General features: G+C 43.4%; 2 protein-coding genes across 4 annotated transcripts in view; one reads left to right on the top strand and one right to left on the bottom strand.

Annotated features, from left to right (window-relative positions):
- The window catches only part of Tmsb10l1 (thymosin, beta 10 like 1), a 98628-nt gene that overhangs the window by 30203 nt on the left and 41174 nt on the right, over nucleotides 1–27251 (bottom strand). Inside the window, exon 2 of the mRNA XM_087593694.1 lies at nucleotides 13705–13796. Within this exon, the coding sequence (XP_087449820.1) occupies nucleotides 13705–13752 (48 nt within the window). The 5' untranslated portion in view covers nucleotides 13753–13796. The remainder of the gene's footprint in view (nucleotides 1–13704; nucleotides 13797–27251) is intronic.
- Ptpn2 (protein tyrosine phosphatase, non-receptor type 2) overlaps nucleotides 8068–27251 on the top strand; it is a 64722-nt gene continuing 45538 nt past the window's right edge. For all 3 annotated transcript variants that reach the window (NM_053990.3, NM_001414231.1, XM_087592060.1), the window contains 2 exon segments: nucleotides 8068–8214; nucleotides 24150–24240. In NM_053990.3, coding sequence (NP_446442.1) covers nucleotides 8146–8214; nucleotides 24150–24240 — 160 coding nt within the window. In that variant the 5' untranslated portion in view covers nucleotides 8068–8145.

The following is a 27251-nucleotide window of genomic DNA, read 5'->3' as shown; positions in this document are numbered from 1 at the left end:
CATTGAGGGGTACACAGAGAAAATTAAAAAAACAAAAACAGGGGCTGGGGATTTAGCTCAGTGGTAGAGCGCTTACCTAGGAAGCGCAAGGCCCTGAGTTTGGTCCCCAGCTCCGAAAAAAAGAACCAAAAAAAAAAAAAAAACAAAAAACAAAAACAAAAAAACAAAAACAAAAATAAAAATAAAAATTATAAAATTAGGCTGGGGAAATTGTTGCCAAATGCAGGGACCAACCTAGTTTGAGCCCCGGACCTACATGGTGGACAGAAAGAACTGACTTAGGAAAGTTGTACTTCCCATTGCAAATAAACAACCCAATACATGCAAATATAAATACATAAGTGTCAAAAATTTAAATGATAACTATTTACACAGAACTCTAAGTTAAAAACTATCATTTTTTTTCCACTTCTTTTAAAAGAGAGATAGGGTAGAGGACATTAGCTCCATTCTACAACAGGTGTGAAAACATAGATTTTGTCTTTAATGTAAGTCAGATCTGAGGTATAAACTCTAGGCTTCTATATCCATAACTGTGTTCCCATGCCTTTGTGATACAGGGTTTTAAAGTAATTTAATTTTGCAGTGCTTTACAATGTCAGAGTAACGTGTATTACATCTGTCCCTGGCAGGCTGACTCTAGAGCCAACCAGCTTTATTAACTGTCATGTAACCAGAAAGCATCGTTATACTCTAACTTAATTTCGAAGCTATATAGAACACCATGAGCTAAAACCCCAGCAAGGCTGGTCTGCCCAGGCTGGCCTTAAACTTACCATACAGCCAATGATGACCTTCAACTCAACCCCATGTCCTACGTGCTAGGATTATAGGTCTGGGCCACCATGCCAGGCAAACCCATTTCAAAGTATAACTGAGCCCGGCTCATCCTCACCAATTGTCTAGATGACAGGCTGGAGCTATGAGTGAGGGGACTGAGGGAAGGCGTATTTAGGAGTGGTCACTGAGGGGGAAAAGCAAGTGACATCAAACTCACTTTCTTCAAATTAACAACCCCAGAGCCTGGTGCTGGCCTGCTACATCACTGCCAGCAGGTCAAAGGGCACAACTTCTAGAGCCCAGAGGCTTGAAGAAAAGGCTCACATATGCTGATGGCTTGGGACCATTAAATACAAACAGTGCTGATTTTACTCGTGGTGAACTAGTGAAATGGTCCAGCCTTTCCTAGTATGGGTTTTAAGAAAAGGGCTGATGACCAGAGAATCCAGAAAGTTCCATCTAGAAGCCAGGAGGTGGAAGGGTTTGTGGGCATTTCTTGGAGTCCGTGGATGGTACAAGAAATAACACCGTCTACCACTGTGTTATTAGCAATCACTTGAGTTGTCTGGAGAGGGGAAACTACTTGGTTAACTTCGCTCTCCAGAACATGGAACCAGAGACAAGGGCTAGTGGGCACCTGATATCGTTACATCAGATGCACAAGTCTCTGAGGGGAAGGGCTTAGGGACCCCCTGAAAGCACAAGCGAATTTTAAGGATATGCATGTCTTCCTAGGAAAAGGTATCTCCTTTCTCAAACCCTAAGTTACAGAAAAGACCTTTAGTCAGTTGCATTGTGGGACACAAAGGCCCCCAGAATCACCTGGAACCAAGTCTGAGCACTCAGGGGATCTACAGCAGAGGACCGTTTGCTTTTGCGCTCTTTTTTTGCTAGCTGTACTTCAGGTCTTTGCAAAGCAAGGCTTTGGGGATATCCAGGTTCAGTGTGGCTCTTGGCTCGGTCCACAGCTGTTCTGGGGAGCCTTGTGCTCATGGTTTTGTCATCTATTTTTGACCATTAAACCCCGGGACAGAAGGCAGAACAAAGCAGGACCCCTTCCTTCACAACATGTTCTGATTCCAGAGGAGGAAGTCAGCATGGAAAACAACGAAAGATTTCCCTGGAACTGGAGTGTGTCGAGAGCTTGCCTGCCATGAGCAGAACCTGCTGTCTTCCTGCTGACCCCTCCCTTCCGGTCAGTAGAGGGTCTGCTAAGCCAGAAAGGAATCTCTAAAATACTTGGTGACACTTCCAAACGCCACACGCCAAACGCTACTACCGTACACTGTGCTTGGGTTTCTGGGTCTAGTTCAACATCTACCGAGCTGGTTGGTATAGGCATCTTCACAGCCGGGCGATCACATCGCCCGGAGGAAATCCAGTGCCATCAGAAGAGGGAAGGACCATGGCCTCTCCGGGAACTCTGGTACCAGCAGGCAACTCGTGAATGAGGTCTTTTGAGTAAACAGTGCTCCTCTGCTGCTGTGTTCTGTGGTATGGTCTTTTGACCTTTGTCATGTTATCAGTACCAGGACAGACTTCAGATTCATAACTCTTGGGGTCACTACAGATTTTCACTGCAGCTCATTTTTATGCTTTGGGAGAGGAGTGACTTAGGCAAAGGCTAGGCAGGTTCCTCAGGTGACGTTCCATTGCAGTCTCTACAGAGTAAACATACTCTGATCCTGTCGGTGGAACCACACAGGCTATAGGGGTTCTGCTGGCCTTTCCACAACACAGAGGTCATTACTCCTTGTCTGATACACAGCAGAACTCTCCAAGAGTTGGCTCCAGTTGCCTGTACCTGACCCCTTCTCTTTCATCCATTCTTCCATTGCCAGAAGCATCACCTTTGCATGGAGAGCTGAAGGCTTGATAAGCCTTCCTTCATTTTTAGATTTCTCCGGAGCCTAAGGGATCTTTCTTCTTTGCCCTTGCTCCATATTTGTCCAGTGTTGTTGCCCTGTGCTTTTGTCAATGCCAGTTTGGCTCAGCAGAAATCGTTGATTTTATTTTCTTTGCGTTTTCTTTTAGTTACTTGAGACAAGGTCTCATGACACCTAGGGTAGTTTTAAACTCCCCATGAAGCAGAGGGTGATCTCGATTGCCTGATCCTCCTGCCTCCACTAGACCTACCAGGACTGATGGTGTTGTGCCTCTATAATTTCAGAACTTGGAGGTGAAAGCAAGAAGACTAGGAATTCAAGGCCAGTCTTGGTTACATAGAAAACTCCAGATTAACCTGGGGTACATGAGACTTTATCTCAAAATAAATTTAAAAGGAAAGAAAACAGCTGACTTTACAATTTATTTACTAACTTTCGGGACAGTGTCTCACTCTACAGCCCAGGATAACCTAGAACTTACTACATAGCACAGGCTTAACCCCAGACTCATGACAGACTTCAGACTTCAGACTTCTAAGTACTAGATTTACAGGCATAGGCCATCACACTTGACTAAATTTAGAGTTGTGTAAGTTTTCCCTACCCCTCATGTCAGTATGTCTAATAAGAACAGATCAATTACTAGGTAGTTTTTTTTTCTTTTTTTTTTCTTTCCGGAGCTGGGGACCGAACCCAGGACCTTGCGCTTGCTAGGCAAGCGCTCTACCACTGAGCTAAATCCCTAACCTACTAGGTAGTTTTTTGTTTGTGGTATTGGGGATCCTAAACGTGCTAGGTAAATTAGCTACGACCAACCACACAAGAGTGTAGACAGAAAAAAAAAAAAAAACTACTGTAAAGAATAAGTAAGTAGGACTGGAGAGATGGCTCAGAGGTTAAGAGCACTGACTGCTTTTCCAGAGGTTCTGAGTTCAATTCCCAGCAACTACATGGTGGTCCATATCCATCTATAATGGGATCTGATTCCTTCTTCTGGTGTGCATAAATATATTTTTAAAGTGTTAAGTAAAGTGGGTTGGAGTAGCAAAGATGTACTACTGATAAGTTTGGAGAACTCAAAAGGATGTGAGGATAAATGGAGAAGGGTACAGTGTTCTAGGAAGAGAGCTCCCCCCTCCCTCCCTTTTAGCCCTAGCAAGCCTGCAACCAGGGCCTCTCTGGGGAAGGCACTGCCTCTGGTTCACTGAATGGAGGATGAGTCCCTGTGGTATTGCACTGGGAAAACATGCTGAAAACCTCAGGCAGCTAGCTGTCGGAACAAATCAGGATCTTGGTGGCCTGAGGAAACGGCAGTTCAGCTAGCATGACGGCTCAAATGTGTAGCCTTGGTACCCAAATCCAGCCTAGGCTACACGTTTCATTGACAGTATCTTAAAAACAAAACAAAACCAAGCAAAACTGCTCAGCAGTTCATTCTCTCGCCGATGTAGAAGCCAACAACCAAGACCGGGGTCAGCAGGCTCTGCTTCCTCTAGGCGTTCAGCATGGAACCTGACCTTGTTTCTTCTACTTTCCAAGTGTTCCTGTGGTTACTGGACCTATTTGCCTCTGTCTTCACATGGCCTTTTCCTTTCCCTCTCCCTCTCCTCCCACCCCCATAATCTAAGATGATCTCATCTTAAATCACTTACTTTAATTACATCTGTAAAAACCTTTCTTTTTCTCCCATGGGAGGCCACATTCACAGGTTCTAGGCCACCATTCCACTCTCTAGAGCTTGCTGCCAGTCATCTAAGCTGGAAACTGCTCATGGGAAAATGTCTCACTGAATCACTGCACAGTAAGGCTACCCTTAAGAGGGGCAAACAAGCCCAGACACTGATTTTACTCCGGCAGTGTCTCACTGCCCTCTCTTGACAACATTTTCAAAGGCATCAGCATGCAAAGGGTCCACAACATTCTTACAGAAAGGGCTTTTAAAGAGAGGAAACTTTGTGCCAGGCAAAGTAGCAAAAGTCTTTACAGTCCCAGCACTCAGAAGGCAGAGGTAGGAGGACCTCTCGAGTTGAAGCCAGGCCGGCTTACACAGTTAAGTTCCAAGCTAGCCTGCACTTCATGATGGGGCCTGTGACAGTAAGTATGTAAATAGAGTGAAGAGAAAAAAGGCAAATTTGGAGCTTAAACAAAGATAGGCAGCTCATTCAGATGTTAGGACAAATGAATGAGTGACAATTCATTTGAGAGACTCAACCGATCTCTATAGTTGGTCTAGAGAGTTAGTCAATGGTACTTTCAATGGTATTTTGAGATAGTGTCTTATATGGCTTAAGCTTGCCTTGAATTTCCAGTCTTCATGCCTGGGTGCTGGGGGTACAGTCAGGGGACCCTACCCTAGCTGTCTGAAAGATTTTTGTTTGCTTGTTTTACTTTTAAAAAAACCCCAACAAGATCCACGTTGTGTGTGAATGCTCTGCCTGTGTGTATGTGTGCTTGACACATGCCTGGTGTGTGAGGTCAGAAGAGGGTGTCAGGTCCTCTAGAGCTGGAACTTCTGAAGGTTGTTAAGTCACCACCTGTGTCCTCTGCAAGAGTAACAGGTGCTCTTAACTGCTGAGCCTACTTTCCAGGCCATAATATTTGGTCCTTGGTTTTTTACTTATTTATTGCAAGATAGGGTTTCTCTGTGTAACCTTGAACTTGGAGATCCAATTGTGTCTGTCTTTTAAGTGCTGGGATTAAAGTTGTCTGCCACCACGCCCTGCCAGGGTCTCATTTTGTAGATTTGGTTGGCCTACAACTCACTATGTAGACCAGGCCAGCTTTGAAGTCACAGAGATCTTCTGCCTCTGTCTCCAGACGGCTGAGATTAATGGTATGTATCACCACCCTGGGCGGGGAGTCAACAGCATTGTCGTAAGATACTTAGCCAGCCTAACAGATGCCAGCAGAAGGGCCCAGGTCAAAGCGTGGAGTGCCATTTTGTAAGACTAGACATCGGATATATTTTATGGGTCCAAAATTAAGCATCAATAGAGTCCTGGTCTCAATCCCATGTGGTTCACACCTGTACTTTGTAGCTGCTAGCAATTTCAGAGAATCAAAGTGCCTTATATGGCCCTGGGGATGTCCTAATCTTGTTATATTCATGAGGTGGCATTAACCTATTAAATACAAAGTGGGATACTGTGTGTGGCTACCATTTCTAAGTAAAATAGTCATGACTTTTAAAAAACTTTATAGTTTTATTGATGTTGGCATAAAGTTAGAAAAATCTTACATGCACAGCTCATTGACTAATACACACAAAATATGACTATATTATGTACAATATTGCACTTAAAGATGTAAAATATCCTCAACATTCTGGAACAACCAATACTCCTCGACCATCCCGGCTGCCCCAGCATTACTCACCTCTGTGCTCTTGAACTTCATGTAAATGGAGACACACAATACATTTGGCCCTTTTGAGTCTAGCACCACTCGTGGACGACCTCATCATTTTCCCTTTTCACTGGCTATCAGCCATTGTGAACTAGGCACACCCTGGATGATGGTGTAAGCCTGCTGCTTGATTTAGTTGGACTAATCAGCTTGTTTATTCCTCTAGAAATACAATCTGTCAGGAATATGTTGTACAAGCCTATAACCCTAGTGGTTGGGAGGCAGAGGCAAGAGGATGTCAAGTTTAAGACTGTACTGGACTACAACATAAGACCCTACCAAAACAAAACGAAACACAAGCCTCAGGAGGCAGGCCTATATAACCCCAGCTACTTAGAGAATTGCAAGTACAGGCTTGATTCAGCTTGAGAATAAGTTCAAGGCCAGCCTGCTGAACTTAGTGAAACCCTAAAATAAAAATCTAAAAAAAGAATAATCTTTATGTGCACCATTATTTTGCAGGCAAAATAGTGTGTGCCTGGTATCTGTGGAGACAAGAAAAGGGCATCAGACCCCTGGGACTGGAATTACAGATGGTTGTGAGCAACCACACCAGTCTTCTGAAACAGCACCCAGTGCTTTGAACAGATGAGTCCGCCTAAATTGAAAAAAGAAAGAAAGAAAGGAAGAGAGAAAGAAAGGAAGAAAGAAAGAAAGAAAGAAAGAAAGGAAGGAAGAAAGAAAGAAAGAGGGGCTGGAGAGACGGCTCAGCGGTTAAGAGCAGTGACTGTTCTTCCAGAGGTCCTGAGTTCAAATCCCAGCAACCACATGGTAGCTCACAACCATCTGTAATGGGATCTGACGCCCTCTTCTGGTGTGTCTGAAGACAGCTACGGTGTATTTAATAAATAAATCTTAAAGAAAGAAAGAAGAAAAGAAAGAAAGGGCAAACTGGGGCTATAGCTAAGTAAGAGTGTTTGCTTAGCATATGCAAGGCCCTGAGTTCATTTTGAAACCTCCATAGCTTGGAGGTTAGGCTGGTCTTTGAGCCCTTTTCAAAATAAAACCAACCAACTAACCAACCAAAAAACCCAACCCCAACCCCAACCAATCAAACCGAAGAATGTTCCTTGATGACACAAACATTCTACTTGTGCTTTTCACCACAGAGCAGCCACTAGCCCCCATGAGGCTACAGAGCAAGTAAGCAGACAGACACTGAGAAATGGAATTGCTGTATTTAGGGATTTTGCTCTTTGTGCCCAGTGCTGGGGTTGAAAACAGGGCTTCTCTGAATTCCCAGAATGGAGTTAACTGTAGATAAAATTTTAAATTCAATATTGGACAACAGTTCATGCTTCTCCACCCCTTCACAGCTTTTCACTTGATCTTGGCCAAAAGGCCCAGAAGCATTTTTCACATCTCTTTTAAGATTATCGGATGGTAAGATTCTTAAGCACATGAGTTCACCAACGTTGAGTTATCTTAAATCTGAGGCAAAATGATTTCCGGAGCCAGGCACTTGTTTCGTAGGAGGGGACTTACACTAACTTTGGATCTGGGAGTTACATTCTAAACTAAACAAGACATATTCTCCTAAACGCCTTCCCTTTCCCTATAGCGGTTTGCTTGGCACAAAACTTGCTGAGACTGACATTACCCTAATGTGTTTCAAAGTTGAACACAGGCCACTGACTAACCTAGATGGTATTTAAATAGAAAACGGTTACTGCAGTTTAAGAAAAAAAACCTTGAAGACTAAAGGAGAAAAGGAGAACTGGAACGGCCAGGAAGACGAGCTGGCCAGAGACTTTCCAGGGACTTTCTCACCTCCTGGGCTACTCTGTCCAATGTAGCTCCTGGGTGGCGCCCGGCCCCGCCCCTCCCACCTGGGCAACCTCAGGACCACGCCCCCGCCCCGCCCCGCCTCCTCCACGACGTCCGACCCACGCGGCGCCCAAGCGGCGCGCTGACGTCCGACGCTCCAGGTACTTTCCCCAAGGCCGGCTTGGCTCAACGTGGGGGCGGGGCGGGGCGCGGAGCGCGCATGCGCCACAGTGCCAGCGCTCTCCCCGGATAGAGCGGGGCCCGAGCCTGTCCGCTGTGGTTGTTCCGCTCGCGCTCCCCCGCCGCCATGTCGGCTACCATCGAGCGGGAGTTCGAGGAACTGGATGCTCAGTGTCGCTGGCAGCCGTTATACTTGGTGAGTCTCAGGTCCGCGCGGAGTCCCGGTCTTCGGAGGATCCGAGCTCGCGCCTGCCGGCTCCGTGTCACCTCCCCCGCCTCCCGCTCGGGCGGAAGTGGCGAGCGCGGGCCGCGTCAGGGGCGCGCCTGCGCGGACAGTCCTCACCTCTGTGAGGCTTTAGACGGGAAGCTCGGAGGTAGCTGGAGGCTGTTGGTTCTGAAGGCGGCGCCACAGCGGCGCCTGCTGGCTGTCCGGCCGGCCCCGGCTTGTGTTGCGCCTGGTGGAGGGTCCAGGGGCAGTCGGCGCGGGGTGGGACGGCCTCTGGTCTGCTGACTGACCGCGTTTTTGTTGGTCGATGTTCGGCGGCGGAGCCGGAGCAGCGAAAAGGGCGAGAGAGCCCTCTGATGGGGCCAGCGAAAGCGAAGCGGGATCTCATGGGGTCTCGGTCTCTTGCGGTATCCTGGGGGCCTGTGGCAAGCAGAGTCAGGAGCTGAAGCGGCGGCGAGAGCTCCCGAGGGATCGGGGAATCGCCAGTCCTTTCATTGGCTACTTTCTCCGGGAGAGCGGGTCATCTTCTGCTAGAGTTTCCCGGAACAACAGAGGCTTTGGTTGTATTATCATTGATTAAAGTAGCGTCCTCTTTAGAATTTCCTTTGCTTAGGCATACTTTATAGAGTATATATAGTACACCACAGATCTTTATATGAGCTGTGCAGTTGGGTTCATTTCCCAAATGAGTGCACCGTTCGTAGTAGCACTCCAAGTAATCCAACAATTCTTTCGGTCCAAAAGAGGCCACATGTCTACAAGCCGCCGCAGTGCTCTGTCACCAGAGAATAACCTTACTTATTGAGCTCATACTAAAGTAATCTTTATTACGAATGCTAGTGACTACCTTTTTACAGCGTGTGGGCTACTTTTTAATCCAGGCTACCCAAGATCAAATTTAGTGATTGGTGAATTGTTAAATATGTCTCCTTGTTTTGGCTCATTCCTACAGTACGGAAAGAAGCTAGAAAGCTTTCTTTTCGCTCTGGATTTCTTTTAACTTTAGATTCTGGGTTTTCACCATTCCACTTTAGATGAGACTAAATTTCATTTTGTTTAGGACTTATTTCTTCCATCCTCCTTTGAGATAAGATTTCAGTCTATAACTTCTGTCGGCCTGGAACTTGCTTTGTAGAGCTTCCTGACCTTGAACTCACAAATTACCTCCTCCATTTCCGCCTCCCGAGTGTTAGAATTAAAGGTGTGTGCCACGATGTCTGTCTAGAACAGATTTTCTTAAACACATTAGTAAGGAATTTATTAAATACCTTGATTTGCCATGTTCAGCATACATTAGAATAAGGCACTAGTTCTGCCGCCATCATCATCATCATTACAGCGGGGCAGACATTCCCCTTTGCTTTGTGTGTCGATCAGAGGACAACTTTCAGAGTTTGGTTCTATACCATGTGGGTCCTGGAGAGCGGATGGAATCTGTGTTACGCTGTATATTGTTTTGTAACAGGGTCTCATTGAAGCCCAGGCTGGTCTTGAAAGTCCTAGTTTAACTACCACTGTCAAAGTTCTGGAAAGAAATTGTAGAAAATCTTAAATGCAAATTCTAGTGGATTTGTGTGAATGAACTTCCAGGTCTCCTTCTCTATGGTTACATTAGTTTAAGCAGAGACTTCTCAAAATGCCAATGATAAAAGAACTAAACCAAGAAGAAAAATTGCTGGGTGGTGCATGCCTTTAATCATAAAGTTTAAGAGGCAAAGGGAAGTGTGTGAAGTGATTTTATTTTTGCTTTTGAGACATGGTCTCCTTTTGTAGCCTTGGCTAGCCTTGAACTCATATCGTCCTGTCTCCCAAGTGCTAGGACTAAAGTCATATATGTACCACATGTCCAGCATAGATCTGAGTTTAAGCTAGCATGGTCTACATTGCTCCAGGCCAGCTGGGGAGTATATAGTAAGATGTATGTATGTATGTATGTATGTATGTATGTATGTATCTGTGTATCTGTGTATCTGTGTATGTGTGTATGTGTGTATGTGTGTATGTGTGTATGTGTGTATGTGTGTATGTGTGTATGTGTGTGTGTATATATAAAGGTGGGAGAGGGACTGAAGAGATGACTCTTGGTTAAGAGGACTTGTCTTTTCAGGCACTTTGGAAGTGGTCCTAGAAAGTATCTCCAGTTTAAGGTCATCTCCAGCTACCTATGGAGTTCTGGGTCAGCATGGGGTAATTGAGACTGTCAAAAAAAAAAAAAAAATCTTGCTGGCAAGGTTGCTCTGTGAGTTAACAGTTGCCCAGCCTGATAGAGGCTTCAGTCCTCTGATTCACAAGGAAGAAAAGAACCACCTTTCTTTTACTGATCCGTCCTTTGATCTATATATACCTGCCTTTTGTGTAAACCCACTATAGCAAAGTTAAATAAAATGTAACTTTAAATAATTGGAAGTTCCAGGAGATGGCTTATTTGTTCAATGTTTGCTCTGAAGGCATGAAGACCTGTATTTAGATCCTCCCTGTTTCCATAAAATGCTAGGTGTGTGGCTCTAATCTTTGTGCTGGGGAGGTGGAGACACGCAGATCCTGGGAGCTCACTGGCCAGCCAGCCTAGCTGAAACAGTGAGCTCTGGGTTTAATGAGAGACCCAGTCTCAGAAGATAGTGGTTTGGGGACTGGAGAGATGGCTCAAGGGTTAGGACCACTTAAAACTCTTGCAGAGGACCCTAGTTCCATTCCCAGTTTTACATCGGGTAGTTCAGAACTGCCTGTAACTTAAGTGCCAGGGGACCTGACATCATCTGTCCTCTTTGGGGAGTGCAATCCTGTGCACAAACACAACTGATTTACACACAGTTAAGAATAAAGATAAAAACTTTAAAAAAAAAAGGTACAGAACTGTCGGTGGCAAGATAATTCAGAGCATGTGTCACCTACCAAGCCTGACTGTTTGATCCTTGGTATCCACATGGTGGAAGAAGATAACTCATTCCTGAAAGTTGTTTCCTGGCTTTCATAAGTAAATGTTGGAAAAAATAGATACAGGCAAAAATGCATTGTATTCACTGAAAATTTCTTTTTCAGAAACCCTCCATAGACAAGTGCCCAAGCAAAATAGTAGTTCTGTGCTGGTACTTTCTTTCCAAGCCCAAGAGCATTAAAACCATGCTATGCACATTGGTGTTACAGTAAAAGCAAGTCAGGAGCCACTGTAGCTAATGGAAAGCAAGTCAGGAAGAGTTTGGACTCAATGCTTTCTTAGTATCCTGGAGCATCCATGTCACCATTCCGTACAGAAGACTGCTGACAACATCTGTGCGGTCAAGGCTCTAATTCTGTGAGTCTTGAGGACTTCTTGAGGACCTCTTTGCTCTCTGTTGACCTCTGAATAGTGGGTGGTGTGTCATCTGAAGGTCATAGGTCTCAAACCCTTAGGTGTTGGGTGCTAGTATTTGGCACTGAAGGTAACTGTTTAAAGATAATACTCAAAAGGTCCAACCCAGTGAGAGGTAGTAAATGGCGAGGCAGATAAAGGTGTAAAAAAGTGAGGGTCTGACGGGAGGGGTCAGCAAGGAAAGGTGCTAACCAAAGCTTGGCACCTGAGTGTTCTACCTGGAGCCCTTGTACAGGTGGAAGAGAGCTGGTCACACTGTTCTCTGCCAACACGTGCTGTGGCATACACAACGGTTTGTTTGTATTTTGTATGTGAAAGCAAGGCTGGCATGAAGCCCTGAGTTCAAACCCCAGCAAGATGGTGCATGCCTGGACTCTACTCTGGAGGCAGAAGCAGAAGATTAGAAATTAGAATTAACCTGGTCTCAAAAACAAGTGGGAGAGTGATAGGAGGATTGGTGAATAGAAAACAATATGTTCAATGAACATATATGTACATGTATGAAATTGTGATGGAAAAGATAGAAAGGCTTTAAAGCTTTGACTACAAAGTGTTTATTAAAGTACAAAGCTAGATTAGTAAAAGACGGTGAGTGAATACCCATTTCTGGAACTATTTCTCAAAAAGTAGGGTTTTCTTTTCTTGTGTGTGTTGTGCCTACATGTGTTTCTGTGTATTATGTTTGTGCCTAGTGTTCTAGGAGTCCTGAAAAGAGCATCAGATTTCCTGTTACTGCAGTTACAGATGGTTATGAGTCACCATGTGGGTGCTGGGAATCAAATCTTAGTCCTCTGGAAGAGCAGCCATGCTTTTGACTGATGAGCCATCTTCTCTAGCTCCAATAGTGAAGTTTCTTGAGAAAGGAGTGCTTAACAGTCTCGAAGGGCAAATTCTTGAAGGGCAAATTTGTCCGCTATGAAGAGATAAGGAGAGTGGAAGAAAATTAGTGTTCGGGGGCGGGGTGTGGGAGGGGAGTGTGGGAAAGCCACAGCATCCATCCACTGCTCAGGGAGAGATCCCTACAGTGTAATCTGGGGCTCAGCCTGCTGTGAGGTTGAAGTGTGGGAGAATAAGGTAGGGCCTAGAAGGCTGTTGGAGATGAATTTGAATTTCTTAATAGAGACTCACCAAGGAGATTGGAAGTAAACCTGGAAGTATTATTTTTACTTGTAGTATGATGTAGTATGTTGGTTAGATAGGGCTAAGTGTACACAACACAGAAGTCTGTCAAGTCAGGCTGAACTCTTAAGCCTTTGACAATAGACTATGGCAAGAGAAATAGAGGGAAAAAACCCAGTTGAAAAGTTAAATTATGGGCTGGAGACATGGCTCAGAGGTTAAGAGCACTGACTGCTCTTCCAGAGTTCAACTCCCAGCAACCACACAACCATCTGTAATGAGATCTGGTGCCCTCTTCTGGTGTGTCTGAAGACAGCTACAGTGTATTCATATAACTAAAAATTAAAAAATTAGAAAAAAAAAGTTAAAGTATGTCTGGGGAGATGGTTTATGCAAATTGGGAGATGGCTATGCAAATCTAAGTGCTTACTGTACAAGCCTCATAACCTGCACTCTTTTAGAACCCAAAAGTAAAAAAAAAAAAATCCAGATGTAGTTGTACAATCCTTAATCCTAGCACTTGAAAGGCAAGATGGAAGGGACAGGAGAATTAGCTGGAAGCTCTCAGTCAGGCCAGCTAGTCTGGAGTGTACAGCAGAGATCTTTCTTCAATAAGATTTAAGGCAAGAATCGACTCCTGAAGTTGTCCTTTGACCTCTGTGCCTTGGCATACATGTCTTTCCTCCACTGAAAGCACAAAGTTAAAGCAGTTGTGATTGAGTTACTTTTTTTTTTTCTTTTCTTTTTTTCAGAGCTGGGGACCAAACCCAGGGCCTTGCCCTTGCTAGGCAAGCGCTCTACCACTGAGCTAAATCCCCAACCCCAATTGAGTTACTTTTAAGATACTAGAATAACTGAATGTAGAGTTCAGATGAGAGGACTTAGCTACAAATACAATTATCAAATATGGGCATGTAGGTTGTGTTTAAGGTTTGAGATGACTAGGCCCTGTTCATCAAGATTATTCAGATAGCCAGGTGTGTAGTGCATACCTTTGATACCACCCAGTTCTTGGGAGGCAGAAGCAGGCTGGTCTCCATGACTTCAAGGCCAGTCTGACATTCATAGTGATATGTAATGAGACCTTGTTTGAAGAAAGAAAACAAAAACAAATTTTACTCAGGTAACATATAAATGGTTTGGAAATACTGAAGGCCAAGGATGCTTCCTTCATTGCTAGCAGTGTTTTTAAAAGTGGAGAAAGGAAGCTTGCAGTGAAGACTGGAGATAACTAGTAAAGTATGGAAGAAAAGCTGTCAAGAACGGAGAGTTGATAGTCCACAGGGCCATGTGCTACAATGGAGCAAATACAATCAAGGCTAAACGGGCTCATTGGATTGAGCTGCCAGACCAGCCGATGACGAAAAGGGCACTGTCAGTGTTTCAGTCCTGCAGAGCTGGGGACAGAGTTGGAAGCAGTGCAGAGAAGTGTAGATGTTGGAGGAACTTACCTTGAAGGGAGGAAGCGGGGAAGTAGCTAAAGTGAAGCACAGTTATGTCTCTACTTCAGCCCTTTAACTGCTGTTTTCCCAGCGCCCACATGTAAAATTCATCCCTTCTGTCTCAGCACCACTGGTGGTACCTCTATGACTTCATTTCCCATGTCATTTTTTCTCCCCTCCCCCACTATGGTCTGTTCTTGGAAATGCCTATAGCCACTTATCCCCTTAAGGCCTCTAGAATGAAATTTCCTTTGCATAACTGCTCTCCTGTTGCTTCTTTCCCCTGCTGTTTAACACCTTCTGCTCATGTCTGAGGTTGGACTTCCTCTGGGAAGCTTTCCTACCAGTCCATCCTGGATATGACATTAGGGTTGAAGAAATGCAGAGTGTTCATTCCCAGCACCCACATGGCAGCTCACAAATGTTGTAACTCCTGTTTAAGTGAGCATTCTGTCTTATTACAAGTAGGTAATGCTTGTAATAACGTTTTATGAGTTCTGCTTTTTCTGGTAATGCTAAAGGAGTTAGGAGAAGAAAGGATTGCTCCCAAGGGTAAACCAAGATGCTCAGCTTTTAGCTGCTTGATGGACATGAGAATGTTTACTTTATATTTTATTACAGTTTTTGCAGGCAAGAATAAAATGAATATTTTTGGTTGAGGTTCTGGCCTCCTAGTCTTTTTATTCCCTGTAGACAGTTGCTTTAGAGAAATAGGAGTGGTAGCTCATAGTGACAGTAGCACTTGAGATACTTGAGGATCTCGGAGGTGAGTCTGAGCAGTGGATCTAGTTTCAAGTCAGCTTATGTAATTTAGGATCATTCTATTTCTAAACAAAACTAAACAAACAAAAAAAGCTGTGAGTTAGTAGTAGGAAGAATTTCTTGTTTGGTTGGTAGGTTTTTTGAGACAAAAAAACTATAGCTTTGGCTGACTTAGAATTCACAATGTAAACCAGGTTGGGCTCCAACTAGAGATCCATCTTCTGCCTCCTCAGTGCTGGGGTTAAAGTCATGCACCACCATGCCCCACTTGTTTTTGTGTTTTGAGACAGATTTTCAATCTGTAGCTCTTACTACTTTGGAACTCACTGTTTAGCTCAGTTTAGCTTTGAACCAGTGCTAATCCTCCTGCATCAGTTTCTGAGTACTGGAATTCCAGACATGGGTCATCACACCTGGTGAATGTTGGATTTGTGTGTTTTTGTTTTTTTTTTCGGGGGATACCAGTAATCAGGTCCATGGCTTCAGCAAGCTAGGCAGACGTTCTACCACTGAGCCATGGCCACAGTTCCCCCTCTCCCCACACAGTTTTTGAACTAGGTCTCTGAATTTACTGGCCTTGAACATGCTTTCTTCCTCCTTTAGCCTACAAGCTGTTGGGTTTACAGGCCTGGGTCACCAGGATGGGCAAGGTGAAAGTTCTCGATTTATAGAAAGAAGAGAAAAATGAAATACTGCAGTTGCTAAGGTCTATATTAAGGCCAAATCTTCAGTCTGAGGAACTGGAAGGATAAAGACCTTTGCTGGCTTTGCTGCTGTATTGTGTGTAAGGGTGCTGAGATGGAAAAGGACTTAAATTGCAGAGCTGAGAATTCTCTGGTGTTATACTAACTGGGGAGCTAGGAATGAACTCCCACAGATAAGTCCCTTGGACTATTATTATCTATAGTTATTTTTAAGATTATCTTTGTGATGGCTTACTATTAAGTTTTACTTCTGGTATATATAGTCTTAAATTCTCTTAATAAATATGAATTAATTTATTAAAGGTGCAAACTTCTTTTTCTCTCCAATAAAATCACAAATAAAAACTCAAAGTAAGTTAGGTATAGTGGTACATGCCTCTAATCCAAGCCCTTAGGAGGCAGAGACCATTAGATTTCTCAGTTTCAGATGAGGCAGGGCTACATAAGTGAGACCCTGTCTCAAAAAACAGTAAGATTCTTTGGCCACTTGGTAGCTTGGTTTTCCAGAGTTCTGTGATTACAGGCATGAACCACCAGGCCCTCATGCTTTGGAGCAGGGTCTCAAGGAGCCCAAACTGGCTTCTAACTATATAACTGAGACTGGCTTTGGATTTATAATCTTCTTGCCTCTACTCCATAGTGCTGCAACTGTAAGCATATATACCATCATGCTCAGAATATTTTGTATTTTAAAAGTGATCATTGGTTATTAAAACAAAAGAAAATAAAAGACACTTGTAAGCTAAAGCTAGGTTTGGTGTATATGCATGTAATCCCAGAATTTAGAAGTCTGAGGTTAAGAGGTTTGCCATGAATTTAAGGCTAGCCAGGGCTGTAAAATAAGGCTCTATTTAAAAAAACAAACCAAAACAAGAAACCTGAACCAAACAAAAGCTTTGCATGAGATCTTAGTCCATTTAAGTTGATACAGTGTAGGAAAAATACTATCATTTGACACAGTAAGGTTTTTTGTTGTGTAAGTACAGCCGGTTCATGCCATACATATATAAAAGTCACTTTTGGGAGTAGTTTTCTCCTTCCTCAGTGAGTTCCTGGGATCAAACTTAGGTCATTAAGTTTGTGAGGCAAGGCCCTTAATCTGCTGAACCATCATCCCAACTGCCTGAGACTAAAGATTTTTATACATACATACATACATACATATATACATACATACTTACTTACTTTTAAAGTTAAAAGGTTGTTTTAATATGTAACACAGCACAAGGATTTTTTTTTTCCGGAGCTGAGGACCGAACCCAGGGCCTTGCACTTGCCAGGCAAGCGCTCTACCACTGAGCTAAATCCCCAACCCCTAGCAGAAGGATTTTTAACTAAAAACATTTGCTTATCTCAGTTCCAATAATTGCACTGAAGTAAATTCCCCCCTCCCCCAAATTTGTATTTAGACTAGGTATCACTGTCTCCAGACCCCTACTCCCCCACGCCCCACAGTGCTTAGTCTTGTATTCAAATCTTCCCTACCACCACCATCTGGTTCTCTTTGAGATAAGCTCTTATTGTGTATCCCTGGCTGGCCTGGCACATGGCATCGTAGCCCAGGCTAACTTTAAACTCAAGGCATTCCTCAGTTTCCCAGGTGCCTGTGTAAACTATGCCCAGATTGCTTATGCCCTTATGCTCTTATTTCATATGCGTAGTTTCTCTCCCCCTCCACATTTCCCTCTCCTCTCCTTTTCCCTTCCTCCCTCCCTCCCTCCCCCCTTCCTTCCTTCCTTCCTTTTTTGAGCAGGGCTTCTCTGTGTAGCCCTGACTGTCCTGAAACTTATCTCTGTATACTGGGCTGGCCTTCTGAACTCAGAGATCCTCCTGCTTCTGTCTCCTAAGTGCTGGGATTAAAGCTATGTGCCACAACCACCCCAGTTGATATGCATAGTTTTAAAAACAATCTACCCCCTCTTGCCTTAAACTTGTTACTGTGTCATATCCAACAGAGCAATATTTTATTGAACTGCATACCTGTATGGGCTTTTAAATAAGCTGCTGTCAAGGACATATCAAAGAAAGGTGAGGTATATTAGCTATTAATAGGTTATGGAATAGGTTATGCATTGTTTCAGGGTATATTTGTGTGGTCTTAAAATTTATCAATTCATCGTATGAAGGGATCAAGTATGAGAGCATTACATGCTCCACTTTTTTTTTTCCTTCGGAGCTGGGGACCGAACCCAGGCCCTTGCGCTTGCTAGGCAAGTGCTCCACCACTGAGCCAAATCCCTAACCCCAATGCTCCACTTTTATACTGAGTTGCATCAGTGTAATGTCTTAGAGTTTCTGATGCCGTGAAGAGAGACACCATGACCATTGCAACTCCTATAAAGGAAAACATTTAATTTGGGGTAGGCTTCAAGTTCAGAGGTTTAGTTCATTATCATCATGGCAGGAAGCATGGTGGAATGTAGGAATGCTAGAGCTGAGAATTTTACATCTGGATTTTCAGGCTGTAGGAAGGAAGAATGAACTGCTGGGCCTAGGCTGGGCCTAGGTTGAGCTTCTGAATCCTCAAAAACCTGGTGACTCATTCTTCCAACAAGGTCACACTTCTTAATAGTGCCACTCCCTTTGAGACTTTGAGGGCCATTTTCATTCAAACCATCGCATGAACTTAAATGAAAAAAAAACAAATCTTTGCAACACATGCCTTGGGGTGGTACTAAACTTTCTAGTGCTCCTGTTCTCTGCAAATGAACATTTCCTATTTTTTCCGTCCTAGGTGCTCTTTTTATTGTAGATCTGAATAAGATTGATCAGTAATAATCACATTACTGACTCATATGTTTCTCTCTTGAATTTCCTCCATGAAGAAATTAGTGCATCGCTTTAAATTTAGCTTCATGTAAAGTCTTAGGGCAGTGGTAGAAGATAGCCAGATTTTTTGGCTAAAAATTACAGGGATAGTCTGTAGCCCAGTTACTAATAAAGTCCTGGCTTACCTCTGAAACCCTGTGAGCTAGAGCTGTTCTGATTGTTCTCAGCCCTTCTGTCTTGCATGTTCCTACTAGCACAGCTCATTAAAGTGCTGCTTATAACATTCAGTGGCTTTTCTTTCTTTTTTTTTTTCTTTCTTTTCTTTTTTTCAGAGCTGGGTCAGTGGCTTTTCTAACTCATACTTTCAAAGTCTTCCACTTCCTCAAAAACAAAACAAAACAAAACAAAACAAAACAAAACAAAACGTGGCCAGCTTCTTTATAAACAGCTTCACTTCTTGGTTCCAACTTAAGCATTGATTTTTTTTTTTCTGTCATAAAATATGTATGACAAAAATACCTTAAGGAAGAAAAGGGGTTATTTGGCTTATGGTTCCAGAAAGAGTCCATAATGGTGGGGAGACACAGCAGCAAGTTGCCCAGAAAACAGAGTGAAGTGGAAGTGGGTGAGGCCATGAACTCTCAAATCCTGGTGTTTCCTCCAGCAAGGCTCATTGTCCTTAAGGTTCGATAACCCCTCAGGAATCGCCATCAGTCGAGGACCAAGTGTTCATGTACACCAGCTAATAGGTGCATTTTCATTCAAACCACGGTAGTGCTGATGTAAAGGGAGTGGCTGCCTGATGCCTTTTTCCTTTAAATGCTGATTTTTATGGTGAGAAAGGCAACATAAGATACAGATTTTCTTATGGCTGTTTCTTTAATGATCATCCGATAATATTGTTTTAAGGATTCTATAAATGTCTCTTTGGAGGATCTTCTCAATTCTGTGATTTTGTAAAAGAATTATTTTACCATCTGGTTTGTTGCAATAAAAAATTCTGAAAATATGGTAATGACTGTAATGTACACTTGAATGATTTCCTAAGCCTAAATTGCCTTCAGGCAGCATTCTTCACCTAGTGATGTAGAAGCATGGTTTGTGGCTTCTTTCTGCTGTAGAAAGGGAAACTTTGAGCACCAGAATGCACATCAGTTGGTTTTGCAACATAGCCTTGGTGAGTGAGTAGCTCAGCTGTTGGCATTCCTTGTTTCTTTTTGAGAAACATGTATTTCATTGGCTATACTAAGTGATAGGATACATGAAGGGAAGTGGGGTACCTTTGGGGGGCCTTGCCAAGCTGTGCTGCTAAGAAATTATGCCATGTAACATACTAGAGGTTTATAGGGGGAGTGAGGAGACTGAAATGTCTCCCTGGACTGGGGACTTTGGGGAGAGATGGATACAGACAGGCAGACAGACCAAAAAAAAGAAAAAGAAAAAAAAAAAGAAAAAGAACAGAGAATGAGGGAGAGAGAAGGGAATTGGAGCGAGAAACAAGACAGAAAGACAGGTAGAGAATGAGAAGAGATCTGGGGTGGGGTGGGATGGGGCGGGGTTAGGTGGGGGTTATACATTTTGTGCACCTGCCACACCTGTCACACCTTTTAGCTGGTATGGAGGATGACATAAGCTGCCTCTATGTCTTTGAGGGCTAACACTAAATGCTCATAAAAGTTATGTCTTGGTTATTACCCAGAAAAAAAAGGGGGTGGGGGGACTCAAGCTGTCCCGTGTCAGGTGGTAGTTTGTGATAAGATTTGGTTATGCTCTTCTGCCTTAGGGTTTTTGTTACTGTGATGAAACATGACCAAAAGCAAGTTAGGGAGGGAAGGGTTTATTTGGCTTACTCTTCCACAGCACTCACTGTTCATTGAAGGAAGTCAAACAGGGCAGAAAACTGAAGGCCAGAGTTGATGCAAAGGCCCTGGAGGGAGGGGTGCTGCTTACTGGCTTGCTCCTTAAGTCTGCTCAGTCTGCTTTCTTATAGAGCCTAGGACTACCAGCCCAGGGATGGTACCACCACAGTGGGCTGGGTCTTCCCCCCCATTGATCGATCACTCATTGAGAAATGTTTACAGTTGGATCTTTTTTTTTTTTTTTGGTTCTTTTTTTCGGAGCTGGGGACCGAACCCAGGGCCTTGCGCTTCCTAGGTAAGCGCTCTACCACTGAGCTAAATCCCCAGCCCCTACAGTTGGATCTTATGGAACACTTGGAGTTCCTTCCTATCAGTTGTCATAAAACTAGCCAGCACATTCTCCTTATTATTTAGACACCTGATTTAGCTGCAAAGGAAGGAAAATAAAGCAATAATTGACTATAAGTTTATGTTTTGTATAGTGAGAGTTCTGAAGATAGGGCTACAGATGTGACTCCCTAGTGCCATTGATGGTAGCCTTTAATTTCTGTGTAGCTTTTTTGCAATTTGCCTTTTTTTTTTTTTTTTAAACCTAGTGATCACAGGAGGTTCCTGCGTATTCCCACCTCTTACTCCTGGACGTCAAAACCCAAGAGAGGACAAGAGTTAGCTGAGGCAGTTTTCCTTTATTGATTAAGGTTTCATTTTTGAGGCAGGATCTGGTCTTAAGTGTTGCCCTTGATCACTACCTCCTGGGTTCAGGTGGGCTTCCCACCTCAGCCAGTATCTGCTACTACCCAGCAGCATATCCAGTGTGTGCCAGCTCGCTGACTTGGCTGCAGTCATCAGGATAAATCTTTTTACAGCCAAGCCCAGTGCTGATTCTTTCTTTTTTTCTTTTCTTTTCTTTTCTTTCTTTTTTTTTTTTTTCCGGAGCTGGGGACTGAACCCAGGGCCTTGCACTTGCTAGGTAAGCGCTCTACCACTGAGCTAAACCCCCAGCCCCCCAGTGCTGATTCTTATTCCCATTAGCTACCTTTTGTCATACTCCTTTTAACATTTTGAAACAGGGTCTCATTCTCTATGTAGGTGAGGCTGCTTCAGAGATCTACCTGCCTCTGCCTCCCTAGTGCTGGGATTTAAGACTGGGCCACCACACCTGGCTCACTGGGCTGCTCTTAACTGGGAAGGAGGCCTTTTATCAGGCTCTTGTAAGTGGAAAATCAAATTAGAACCTTCAGTGAGGAAGAAGGGAAAGTGGGGCTGACTGTCAGTGTGCGTCTCTGGAACTGCTCTTACACTGGGCAAAGTTAAAAACACGTGGCAGACGGAGGAGCCGAGAGAGAATGAACTCACCAAGAGAGTTCTTTATATTCTGAGCTAACAAAAGAAAGTTATGGCTCTATTTTTTTAGGCCTGAATTTTTGGAATGGGGTGTACGTATGGCATTGTTTTGTAAATCTTAAGTCCTTGCTGTACTAGCTCCTACCATCTTTTACTTATTTATTTAATAATGCATTTTAGTTAATTCTTTGAGAAGTTCATATCCTGTATCTTATTCATACATCCCTGCTTTTTCCCTGGAGCTCTTCCCAGGTCCATCTGCTTCCTATCGCCTCACCACATTGTGCCCTTTTTATTTAAATTTTTTGGATTTATTATTTTTTATTTTATGTGTTTGGGTGTTTTGCCTGCATGTATATCTGTATCATGTGTGTATAGTGCCTACAGAGCTAAGAAGAGAGGGTCAGATCCCCTGGAACTGGTTATACATGTTAGCCACCGTGTGGGTGCTGGGACTTGAATCTGTATACTCTGGAAGAACAGTCTGTGTTCTTAACTGCTGAGCCATCTCTCTGGCCCCTATGTTTACTATTTTAAGAAGAGACCCGGGGGGCTGGAGAGATGGCTCAGTGGTTAAGAGCACCGACTGCTCTTCCCAAGGTCCTGAGTTCAGTTCCCAGCAACCACATGGTGGCTCACAACCATCTGTAATGAGATCTGATGCCCTTGTCTGGTGTGTCTAAAGGCAGCTACAGTGTACTCATATATAATAAATAAATAAAATATTAAAAAAAAAAAAAAAAAGAGACCCGGCCTGGAGAGATGGCTCAGTGCTTAAGAGCACTGGTTGCTCTTCAGAGGTCCTGAGTTCAATTCCCAGCAACCACATGGTGGCTCTCAACCATCTATAATGTGGCCTGATTCTGGCATTCAGGTGTACATGCAGATAGAACACTTGTATACATAAAATAAATAATCTTAAAAAAAAATCCTTAAGAAGAGACAATCTAGGGGTTTGGGATTTAGCTCAGTGGTAGAGCGCTTGCCTAGGAAGCGCAAGGCCCTGGGTTCGGTCCCCAGCTCCGAAAAAAAGAACCAAAAAAAAAAAAAGAAGAGACAATCTAGCTTTGTGGTGGTGGTGCAGGCCTTTAATTCAGTGGGAGGCAGAGATAGGTGAATCTCTGAGTTTGAGGTTAACCTGGTCTATAGATTGAGTTCCAGGACAGTCAGGATACAAACTCTTATTGCAGGTATCCTGGTCCTTTGACTCAATCTTTCTCAGTCTTTCTGCTCTTTTTTCCTAGGTTTTTCCTGAGTCTTTTGTTTGTTTTGTTTTTTGAGACAGGGTTTCTCAGTGTAACAGACACCTAGCATGCTGGCCTCACTTTGTAGACCATGCTGGCCTTGAACTCACAGAGATCCACCTGCCTCTGACTCCCCAAGTGTTAGGTAGGATTAAAGGTGTTGGCCACTAGGCCTGGCCCTTGGGTTTCTTTTTGTTGTTGTTGTTTTGTTTTTTCCCCCCAACATCAGTAATTGTTATAGGGTATACATGTCATTGTTTGTCTAGACTGAAAACTAAGAACTAGCAGCTAATAGATTCACTGTGGAAGGTATACAACAGAACAGTTGAAGATTCTTGTGAAGATATTTTGGAGGGAGCCCTATCCTCTGCTCACTAATAAATTTTGTTTTTCTCTCTGTGTGTATATCTATCTATATGTGTCTGTCCATCCATTCATCCGTCTGTCTGTCAAGTTTAACCTGGAACTCAAGTGGTGCACCTACCTCTCTAGCTTTGGAGCGTTGAGATTAAAGCCACCACACGCAGTTACCAGCAGTTTTTTTTTTTTTTTTTTTGGTTCTTTTTTTCGGAGCTGGGGACCGAACCCAGGGCCTTGCGCTTCCTAGGTATGCGCTCTACCACTGAGCTAAATCCCCAACCCCCAGTTTTGTTTTTTTTTTAAATCCCTTTTATAGTTGCATCAGTGTTAATAAGATTTCTCAGGTGAGGGGCTGGAGAGACAGCTCAGTGGTTAGGAGCACTGACTGCCCTACCAGAGGTCCTGAGTTCAAATCCCAGCAACCACATGGTGGCTCATAACCATCTGTAATGAGATCTGACGCCCTCTTCTGGTGTCTCTGAAGACAGCTACAGTGTACTTACAGATAATAAGTAAATAAAGTAAACAAATAAATAGATAAATCTTAAAAAAAAAAGATTTCTCAGGTGAAACCGTACTTTTCTTGAAGAAAACTAACGTAAAATACGAGCTGTGACACACATGGGGTGAGTAAATAGAAGTGAAGCAACTTTCATTTCCGTATATTTAGACTTACTAAGCATTAGTACTAAAGTTTAGTCATCTTGATGAAAAATGATATTTTGAAATAGAATTACACTGTGATATAGAGCAAGTGTAACTGGTGAATGTAAAAATGCATAAGTGGCACAAGTCATTTCTGTTAGTGTTGTGAGGTTTGTTATGATAGAAACACTGCTTTGTAGAGTGCTTAACCTAAGTGCTTTTAATGTTATCCTATATTGGCTGGGAGAGTATATGTTGCTTTATAAAATTTAAGAGGGATATTAAATATATATTTTTGTTATTTTAAGGAAATTCGAAATGAATCCCATGACTATCCTCATAGAGTGGCCAAGTTTCCAGAAAACAGAAATCGAAACAGATACAGAGATGTAAGCCCATGTAAGTACTGTGGGTTTATGTGCATGTGTATGCTTTTCAGTTTGTTTCAGGAGACATGATGCAGTGACAATCTTTGGGGAAAGATTGATTAGTGTAGCAATTTTTAAACTTTTATATCCTTTTCGTTTTGTCTGAGATGGGCTTTTACTGTGCAGTCCAGGCTGTTCTGGAAATTACTGTGTAGCACAGGCTAACCTCAGATACGCAGCAGTTCTCTTGCCTCAGCCTCCAGGGTATTTCCATTTTAAGTGTCAGCCACCACACCAGGTCTAAGGTCTACATTTTCTCATGTGTATGTACATACATGTATAGAAGGTTGAGGTTGAGCAGATGTCTTCCTTGATCACTTTCCACCCTAGAGATCAAGTTCTGAACCTAGAACTCTATTCCAGCTAATCTGGCTAGCCGACTTGTTCTGTTATAACTTGTACTGGGATTGCAGTCAGGCTGCCACACCCAACTGACCTTCCACGCAGGTTCTGGGGATCCAGGCTCCAGCCCTTACATTTACTTAGTCACCTCACCATCCCTCTTTGGTCTGAGGAACATCTGATTAACTCTTCTAAGATCTGGTAGAATTCAGCACTTAATCTGTCTGTTGCCCTTAGATGGAGGATGTTCCTTATTCTTGCTACCTATAACCCCTTAGTATTTCCTAGCCTCATCCGGGGATCCTCAGTCTGCCAATGAAATGACCCCACCAAGGCTATTAATCCCTGTTGTACAGCCCTCTTCTCTAGGCTTCAGAGCCATTTACAGTGCTTCGTGTCATCCCCCTCCTCAGCACATTCTGCTTGGTGCCCTAATATCTGAGTAAACACCAGGAAACACCAGCCTTAGAGCTCCTAGACCTCTTCAGCATTCTCTACTCTGATCCATGCCCACAAAGAAAGCAGGGAGGGATTTTTATTTTCTGGCAGAGCTTCCTGCCTCTCCTATACTGTCCTCCAACTGCGACCTTCCTGTGTCGGCCTCCTAAGTGATGGAATCACAGGCCAGTGCCACCACACCAGCTTTCACCAGCTTTCACCTGCACTCTTTTTTTTTTTTTTTTCCCCAGAGCTGGGGACCGAACCCAGGGCCTTGAGCTTGCTAGGCAAGCACTGTACCACTGAGCTAAATCCCCAACCCCCACTAGGTTCTTTAATACTTTGACTTTTAGTTTATTCAAGTGTTGCCATATCCTTCTTTAACCAGCCTGTTACTCATAGCTATTGAGCTATTTTAAAATCTCTTTGACCTTATTTCTCCAATTTGTGAAGCCCCATTTTGGAAGATCCCTTAGAGAGTTTAAAAACTTTTGAGTCAAGAAATAACACTTGGGGCTGGAGAGATGGCTCAGCACTTAAGAGCACTGACTGCTCTTCCAGAGGTCCTGAGTTCAATTCCCAGCAACTATGTATTAGCTCACAACCATTTGTAACGGGATCCGATGCCCTCCTGTGTGTATGAAGACAGTGACACTGTACTCATATCATAGCATATATAAATCTTTAAAAAACAAATAACACTTAAGCTACAATGTGCCACCTGGAAAGTGAGTGCCTCAGTTCAAACACGTCCCTGAAGTCCTAGAAGCAGAGCATCTGTTTCTCCATGCCTTGTCTAGTCCTTTGTATATCCCTTTGTATATCCCTCCTTCCTCCCTCCTGGTGGGCCTTGCTATCTTCCTCTTTCTCTTTGCTTTTCCTTCTTATTATATAAATATGCTGTAGAATGCCTTTCCCTCCCCCTCCCACCCTTGCTTTATTTCCTAGGTAGATCTATGCATCTATACAACAGGGTTTTTTTTGTTTGTTTTTGTTTTTTGAGACAGGATTTCTGTGTGTAGTCCTGACTGTCTGGAACTCACTCTGTAGAACAGGCTGACCTCAGACTCACAGATATCCCTGCCTCTGCCTCCCAAGTGCTGGGATTAAAGGTCTGCTCTACCATCACCACCACTGCCCAGCTGTACACAACAGTTTAGAAAGAGTATATTCTCGGACTGGAGAAATGGCTTAGAGGAGCACTGGCTACTCTTTGAGAGGACACGGGTTTAATTCCTAGCACCCACATGGTGGCTCACAGCATCTCTAACTACATACAGTTTAGGGAATCTGATGCCCTCTCCTAGCCTCTGCAGGCATTGGGCACACAAGTGGTACATAGATAAACATGTACACAAAACACCCATACACATAAAATTAAAAAAAAAAATAAAAGAAACCAGGTAGTGGTGGCAGTCTTGAAAGGGGTGGGGGGTGTGGATAAAAAGGATCAATTCTGGGGCTGGGGATTTAGCTCAGTGGTAGAGCGCTTACCTAGGAAGCGCAAGGCCCTGGGTTCGATCCCCAGCTCCGAAAAAAAGAACCAAAAAAAAAAAAAAAAAAAAAGGATCAATTCTCCTTTGTCTGTCCCGATCACCTGTGATGTCTTTACGCACACCCCCCCATGCTCCTACCATACCCTCTTCACTGGAACTTAATGACACTTACTAGCTTTCAAATGCTTTAGAAAACTTTCCCTTGCTTTCTCTTCTTACCCTTCTGTGTCTTGTGAGATTGTTGACTGTATCTTCCTTCTCAAAGACTTGTTTTACTTTTTCTGTAAAGGCTCTCCCTCTTTTAGAGCCTTGCATCCTCGATTGATCTTTATTCTGTCCAAGGATCTTTGCACTATTTTTCCTTAATCTATGAGTGGTCTCATTTTCTGGGGCCAATTGCCGTGTTGATTTTCATGGCATCACATGATCTGCAGTCTTGGTCTTAACTCCAGATGTTTGCAGATGTCCATCTCTGTTGTCATGTGCCAACCTGACATGGAGTTAGTCTTCATGAGCAGTAGGGTGCTTATTCCTTATATTGCTTTACTCCTTCTGTTCGTAACTGGTACCACCATTTACATATTGATTAATACTGGAAACAGACTCCTTATTCATCTTCCACATCTAATTAGTAACTGAGTAGTTAGAACTTTGATTTCCACGATGTATTTAAAATGTTTTCTTATGTATATACTTGTTTTTGTGA

The sequence above is a fragment of the Rattus norvegicus genome, chromosome 18 (assembly GCF_021556685.1).
Source record: "Rattus norvegicus strain SHRSP/BbbUtx chromosome 18, alternate assembly SHRSP_T2T, whole genome shotgun sequence".
Classification (NCBI taxonomy): Eukaryota; Metazoa; Chordata; class Mammalia; order Rodentia; family Muridae; genus Rattus; species Rattus norvegicus.
This window is presented reverse-complemented; position numbering and strand designations above follow the sequence as displayed.